Source organism: Crocuta crocuta, unplaced genomic scaffold (genome assembly GCF_008692635.1).
Source record: "Crocuta crocuta isolate KB4526 unplaced genomic scaffold, BGI_CrCroc_1.0 scaffold118, whole genome shotgun sequence".
NCBI lineage: Eukaryota > Metazoa > Chordata > Mammalia > Carnivora > Hyaenidae > Crocuta > Crocuta crocuta.
This window is the reverse complement of record NW_027551558.1, coordinates 822272-829712: the sequence shown is the minus strand read 5'-3', so window position 1 is coordinate 829712 and position 7441 is coordinate 822272. Positions and strand designations below refer to the sequence as shown.

The following is a 7441-nucleotide window of genomic DNA, read 5'->3' as shown; positions in this document are numbered from 1 at the left end:
TGGAAGCAAGCAGTCATCTTGAGGAAAGATAAATGACAATAACACAAAGGTGGTGGGAGCCCTTTCTGATTCAGCACAGCAGTCAGAGGTGATTTATGTCTCCTGAATTCCCCAGCTGCTCACATCAGTCCTCACATCAAACACCCCCAAAAACCTCCCTCAAGGCTTCCTTTACATTCCACCCAGAACATACAAATGACTGAGAATTTCTTTCTAAGCCTAATTAACTAATTTTCCCTTCACATGGCAAGCATGAAAATATCAAGGCTGATCTGACATCGCAGTGGGTTAAGGTGACTTCACTGTCCCTAGGCCTTCCCTCTAATAACTTACATATATTTTCTAAGAACTGAAACCCTGTCAAGCCAAGGAAGAGTCTCCCAAGGTGATAAATTAACCAAAATACTGGGCTATAACTGAAGCTAAATATGTCTTTCCTGCTTGTTTTTGCCACTGTGGTTCTTTGCATTTGGTAATTACCCATCAGATGAAGACTGTCCCTGCCTCTGGTCTGAGTCCCCAGCAGTGGCCCTACTCACAGTTCCAGAGCATGCTGTTGTTACCTTGTGTACAAATTTTTTTTCCTATTTATTTATTTATTACAAATAGTTTATTGTCAAGTTGGTTTCCATATAACACCCAGTACTCATCCCAAGTGCCCTCCTCCATGCACATCTCCCCCCTCCCCCCACACCCATCAGTCCTCAGTTTGTTCTCAACATTCAAGAGTCTCTCATGGTTTGCCTCTCTCCCTCTCCCCCACTATTTGCCCCCTTCTTCTCCCCCTTGGTCCTCCGTTAAGTTCCTCCTAATCCTCCTATACGTGCAATCATATGGTAGCTGTCCTTCTCTGCCTGACTTTTTTCGCTCAGCATAACACCCTCAAGGTCCATCCATGTTGCTACACATGGCCAGATTTCATTCTTTCTCATTGCCATGGAGTTCCATCGTATAGATAAACCACATCTTCTTGATCCATTCGTCCATTGATGGACACTTAGGCTCTTTCCATGTTTTGGCTATTGTTGAGAGTGCTGTTATGAACATTGGGGTACATGTGCTCCTATGCATCAGCACTCCTGTATCCCTTGGGTAAATTCCTAGCAGTGCTATTGCTGGGTCATAGGGGAGTTCTATTGTTAACTTCTAATGAGATTTCGGCTCTGTGCCGTGTTCTCCTAGGGAAGGCTCAGGATTCTGTCTGTTGCTCACATCTGCGACTTTTACAAATTAAAACAGAGAAACTTCTAGACAAATGAAACATGTTTTATTTACAAGAAAAAAGTCTGTACACTGTGTATACATAAAAATATACAAAACCAAAATAGAAAATATCAAAGGTGTTAAAATGTATACAAACACTTTTAAAATGTGACTTCTGGAAAAACCTCAGGCCTTCATTAGTTTGAAGGGTACACATTCCAGTTTAAAAATCATCATACAAAAAAATTCCCAAAGCTGTTAAAAAAGTTCACTGGTCCCCACTGGAAAAATTTCATACATGTTTTATCTGGAGTAGAACAGGATGTGCGGCATCAGAAATGTTAGATTTTAGCACTACCAGTTCAATTAATTTGTGTGAAACCTACCTGGCAAGAAGACTATTTTGCATGGAGCCAATATTCACTTTTCCCCCTAACCTTATAAAAGCCATGAGCTATAATAAATAACCTTCTCATCAACGTTCAGCATTACATTAGGCTTCCGACAAGGTCACAGGTTTCAGGTAGCGACTCTACCTGCAGAGTGCCTTACAAATGTTTCTGTGATACTTTTTAACCCGGGGTGCGTGGGAAGACTGAATTTATTTTTAATAGAAGGACATATAACATTTGAATTTTTCCATTAAAACACTGGCGTTTGCATAATTAAAACAAAATTGGTTGTAAACGTTTCAGGAAAAGTTTGATGAAAAAAGACAATATAAAACCAAGCATGTGTGTAGATACGTATATATACAATTATATAACTATATCTACATGCACACTTTTATAACAAAAGTAAGAACTATAGCAATGTCTTTAATTCTTTAAATTCTATCATTCCAAGCTTGTAGAGGAGTATGCTGGATTATTATGTCTTACTAAAAGGCTTCATTTATTTAAGGAAACAAGATTCAGAACTTCCATTCTACCCTTGAATTCACAGAGATACCTTTCATTTACCAGTTGTGTAAATAATGCCCAAGTGACAAGAACATGCAGAATATTTTCACAATGGAAATGTCCAGAGTATAAAAACACAAGTTTGAACGCAGTACATTTTACCTAAGCAGTTCATTTCTAAATGTAGCTGCCTTCATTGGCTGTCACAACTGAGGAAGAGCTCTAACCTATAAGAAAGTGGGAAGTCGAATCGGACAATATAACAGAATATAAGAATATATTCAGAGACTATTTGGCTTGTCATGGGTTTCTCAGTAATTCCCCACCTCCCTCACTGTCTCTTCCCATAGCTGAGCAGAAATGAGACCAGGTCACTCTGCCTATCAGCCTCACACATGCACTGTGTGTTGATCTCTAAGACAGGCTTGAGAGAGAACTTGAATCATGTCATTTGTGCATCAAAGAATGCTTCCATCATGTGCCATTACTCATGTGAGACTGAGCCCACTTAATGCAGCCAAGCAGGACCTAGACCTAATTAATTCAGTGGATGTAAGTGTCCCTGCCCTGACGGGTCAGCCAATAACATAAGGTATTAATCTGTTCCACCAGAATGAACTGGCTCATAAACATGTAACGGAGCAACCCCATGGTAGCTTTAAACAGTTACTTTTATTTCTCAATTTTGAAAATGCTAACTATTATTTCAGCATTGCTTTGTCCATACGCTATGGCTCTATAATGACAGATGATTACTGGTGAGTTCAGGATTGATTAAATGTCTGGCTCAGTGACCTAGGGCAGGATACACTGGAAGTGTTGTGACTGACGCAGGGCTCCTGGAGCTCTACGTACAGGCAGATAAGGAAAAAACCAATTAACTGGAAGATGTGCAAAAGTCCCTCATGTGGCTCATTTTAATACATGCCATTGATGTTGCATGGTGCATATATGCAACTTTTAACTGACCACCTCTTGGTCTATGCACAAAGTTCTGATAAAAGCAGTCTTGTAAGGACTTAGGTGGGGAAGGTCAGGTACACACGGCTGGTGCTGGTATTCCCAGGGGACAGTGAGCTTTCAACACCTATTAGACCCCATACTCATACTTGGTAGAAGAACTGAGGAAACTAGTCAGGGAAAACCTAGATAAAGGTGAGTTGTCATTCTTGGTCAACATTTGTTTCTTTGTGACAACCACCACCACCACCAAAGATCCAGTGAAATTATCTTCAATTGAAGATAATGGCTTCAGGTTGCACCTTAAGGATTTTATCAGTGTACCTTCCAGAAGTGGATGGAGCATTTTGGGAGGGACAGAGCCTGGGAGAAATGTAATAGGACAGCATTTATTGTTAACTACTCCACAGAAGAGCTGTGTGTTTACTGCAGTTCAGTAAATGTAGCCTGGAAGGACTTAATCAATGTCTGGCAAAATACTACCACTTAGGACCAATTTAGCTAATACTAGATGCAGTCATCATGTTAACTGTAACTGCCTGATATTTTTGAGAGGCTAAACAATTTAAACTTTCAAATAGAAGAATGCCCAGCCATGTTATATTAATATGTGTACCACATTTTCTGAATGTTTAACAGACTGATTCCTAAGAGTATTTAAGGCCATAATAAATTCAAAATTTTTAATTAAATTTCTTTATTCTCTTCAGTATTTCTTGTAACCTCAGTGAGACTGAAAGGGCTTTTTAACAGTACACGCGTTACAACAAAATGCTCTTTAAAAATCTTTGAAGTGTTTTCTGGGGCTTCTGAACTTGAATATTTATACTGACCCTGATAAATTTTCCTCTAGCCAAGCTCTTATGTCACCGAAGGGGGTTGTCCTGAATACAAAGAAGGTTGGAAGGAAATCGACTAGGAAGACTATCAAAGGAACTTCAATGTCATGGGCGTTTGAAGGCAGAGCCTGGAAGGTCCAGCGAGAACCACGGCCATGTGAGGATTGCTCACTCACTGTGCTTAGAGCTACCTCACCAGCATCCAGTCACTCAACTCCTTACTCACTCCACATGGGGGCAAAACTAAGCTCTTTCAGGAAACCAGAGAGAAAAGTAGCTTGACCAAGTCTGCTCACACATAAGCTAATGTGTAGGACAAAATTATGGTTCTATTTTCATAGATCAAGAAAGCTCGCTCTCAAAATGGGCTTTTAGTGGATACTCTCATGATTAAAACTTTTTAATTATTCCTACACTTCACTATCATAATAAGCCACAGGAGATGATTTCTGGTGAGTCAGACTAACCAAACAGAAGCTGTCAATTTCTTTAAATCATTTTCACTCAAGAAAGTAGTTTCAAAAGCACTCAGGAAAAACCCAATCCTGGAACAACAACAAAAAAAAAACTTTCCCAGGAAACTCTCCTGAAATTCACATGCTTGCAAGGAAGAACATATTTTTAATTAAAAGAAGTCTCACCTATACTGCTGAAAAATGTTTTGGTTATACAAAGAGATAGCATGTTTAATTAAGGTATTCCAAAATGTTTGTTTCACTATATTCAGAGCAAAAAAAAATTGTCTTTCAATCTATCAGTGACAAAAGCTGAGATTAAAAACAAAACAACACAGAGCTGAATGTAGCTAATGCACTGGGGTGACAACTTCCTCCCCTCTGGCTGCCGTTGCCTCTCAAGCATGTAGGTATTTTCCTTGTTGTTAAAGAGCAACCTTTTCACACAATTTTATTTAATTATATGGCTTGTATGTTGCTGACATAGAATATATCTGTGAAAACAGGGGCAAGGTTCCTCACTGTCTGTCTGCAGGGAGAATTAGTGAAAATCCAGTACATCACTGCTAGGTTTCCAGTAGCTGATATTGACCTGAAAGAAACCCCATGAAAGAGACAGGTGTGCATCCCCGGAAGCACAGAGTGAAGGCTCCAAATTCCCTCCTACTAGATTAGAAGAAGCTCTTCGTCATGGACCAGGGGGTCACAAGTGTCCGTGGTGTAACAGCATAAGGGCTGTGAGGACTGGCAGCTGAGGAGGTGCAGGGTGCAAAAGCTGGAGCTGGGAACATCCTGGCCCCAGGTCACCCTGCAGCTCGGTGATTCTGTATCTACTTGCTAGAGTACGAAAATACTGCAGGAAAACAAAGTGTTTCCTCTGTAGTGCTATTCCAGGGTGGCTTTTCTTGGACTGCTCTAGATGAAAGCTTTAAGGTTTTAGAAATCTGTCCTGATACACAAAGAGCAAAGATTCAGTGGGCAATGGGAAACAGAGCTGGGGAATGCAACAGTTTGGAAACATGCACCTCTCAACATATACTGGGAATTCTACAGTTAAATACATCTGAGTGATCATTCAGATGTTTGTCATAAACTCAAGGATCTTTAATAACGAATGAATGTACAAGGGACACATTAGGTGCTTTAGATACCGTACCTCGACATGGGTGTATAAACCATTTCCTAATATCAGGTAAATCATGGAAACCTGTAGCTGAAACCAAACCTGATAAGGGGTGCCCATGGCATAAGAAAAGGCTAACATTTCTGAAGGTATAGTACTATTTGTCATACATTTGCTTTTGTGGGTTCTTTTAGCTTTTTTTTTTTTTTTTTTGCATCTTTGAGCTTTTTACCTTTTAAATTCCATTTCTGTATTCAAAGCAGTAATAAATACTCAATGGCTTAGAAAAAGAGGAATTCTAGCAGCCACCACTGAATTGCAGTCTAAAGACTGAAGATTACATGCCTAAAATATATCTTCAAGTATTCTTATGTGACTTAGAGTAGACAGTAGTACCTTATTGCACATGGACTCTCAAAAGCCGTTCTTCAAGAGTGCGGAGCTACGCGGCTGGGTGCAGGGCAGCGCACTGCCCGTAGCCCAGGCAGGACCACCTTCCCCTTGCGGTGCAGGTCCCCCTGGGCACCTGTGTTCAGCCGCTGCACCAGCAGCTTCTCGTAAAGCAGCGGGTGGTACGCCCCAAGCGTGCAAGCCGCATCATAGTACAGCTCGTGGTAGTGGCACAGCTCCGTCTGCCGGATGGATGGGATGTATTCATACACGTGAACTTCACTGCACATGGACATCATGATGAGGATTCCTGCCGCGGAAAGAAAGTTAGAAGCAATGAACAACTCTGAGCAGGAGCGAGAATGTTCTGGAGCTGTGATGGAGGGAAGGACTGCAGCAATGGGAACTTGTTCTGGGCTCGTTTTCCTGTTACTTTTTCAGTGTCAGTGTCAAAACCTCCAGCAAGTGGCCTGTCTGTGGCTTATGGGGTGTAGGGGCCTGAGATGTGGTACTGTTATACATTCATAGGACTCATAGGATTATTGTGGGAGGGGCATTTTCCATACTTCACAAGACATAATCTAGTGAGTTACAGATTTGCATTCTCCAGGTTCACCTGTCACAGTCCACAGGCAGGTCCCATTCTCATTTGCAAGAGTAGGACTGCTTTGTTCCAAACACATGTTGAAAAAAAGGGGGCTATAAAATAGTTGATTATAAAATATGTGAATGGAAAGAGATGGAATTGGCAATACAGAGGTTAAGATTCATAATATCAAAATTATCTCCCCATGGTGCAAATAGAGCACTATCAAACCTCATCCCAGGCTAGGGGGCTTTCTTTTCCCAGCACCACCAACACCTTTGTTAACATCCTTTAAACTTTAAGCAAATATATACGCTTATCCATTTTAGGAAAGAGGAATCCCTTACAAAAAAAACAGTCAAAACAGTTCCTGCAGAGGACAATTATATTTCTAATTAATCAACCATGAAAATCCTTACAACTGGAGTAAGTCATGCACAAGGGCCCCTGGGAGAGAAGAGAGCAGAGGTCTAATGTTACCTGGGGGTTCACAGATGCTGCTCAGTTGGGGGGTGAGGCCTGAACTTACAGGGCAGCCTGGGAGACAAGGGGAGAAAGGAAAGCAGGAGAAAGGGATGCTGGTCCAGAGGCAATAATGGCATCCTGTTTAGAAGCTGGTAAAGGTATGGCTTGAGAGCCATGACATGGTAGTGTGTCTGAGAGTAAAAGATGTTCCTAACAGAGAGAAGGAAGTACTTCTGTTCAAATTCCCAAAAGCAAAACTGTTCTCAAGAGCTCTGTCAAAACTTCAAACAACTGGTCTTTTCCTCTCCTTTTCCTCCCACAGCCCATGTCTTCCTCCTCTTCCATGGCTGACTTCCTTGTGGCCCCTTCCTTGGGAAGGCTGAACATGACAACGATTCTGGTAGAGCCAAGGACCAGAACCTTCCCTCTGAAGTCACTGAGGAGAGTGAGTATCAGCACCTGAACATGCAGCACAGGCAATAAAGGAGTTTCCCTCCTTTTTTTTTTTTTTTTTTTAG

The 7441-nt window shown here is 41.3% G+C and overlaps 1 protein-coding gene across 1 annotated transcript in view; it reads right to left on the bottom strand.

Moving 5' to 3' along the window:
* Positions 1-5910: 5910 nt before the first annotated feature.
* Positions 5911-7441, bottom strand: part of ST6GAL2 (ST6 beta-galactoside alpha-2,6-sialyltransferase 2) — a 74774-nt gene continuing 73243 nt past the window's right edge. Inside the window, exon 7 of the mRNA XM_077749365.1 lies at positions 5911-6182. Within this exon, the coding sequence (XP_077605491.1) occupies positions 5911-6182 (272 nt within the window). The remainder of the gene's footprint in view (positions 6183-7441) is intronic.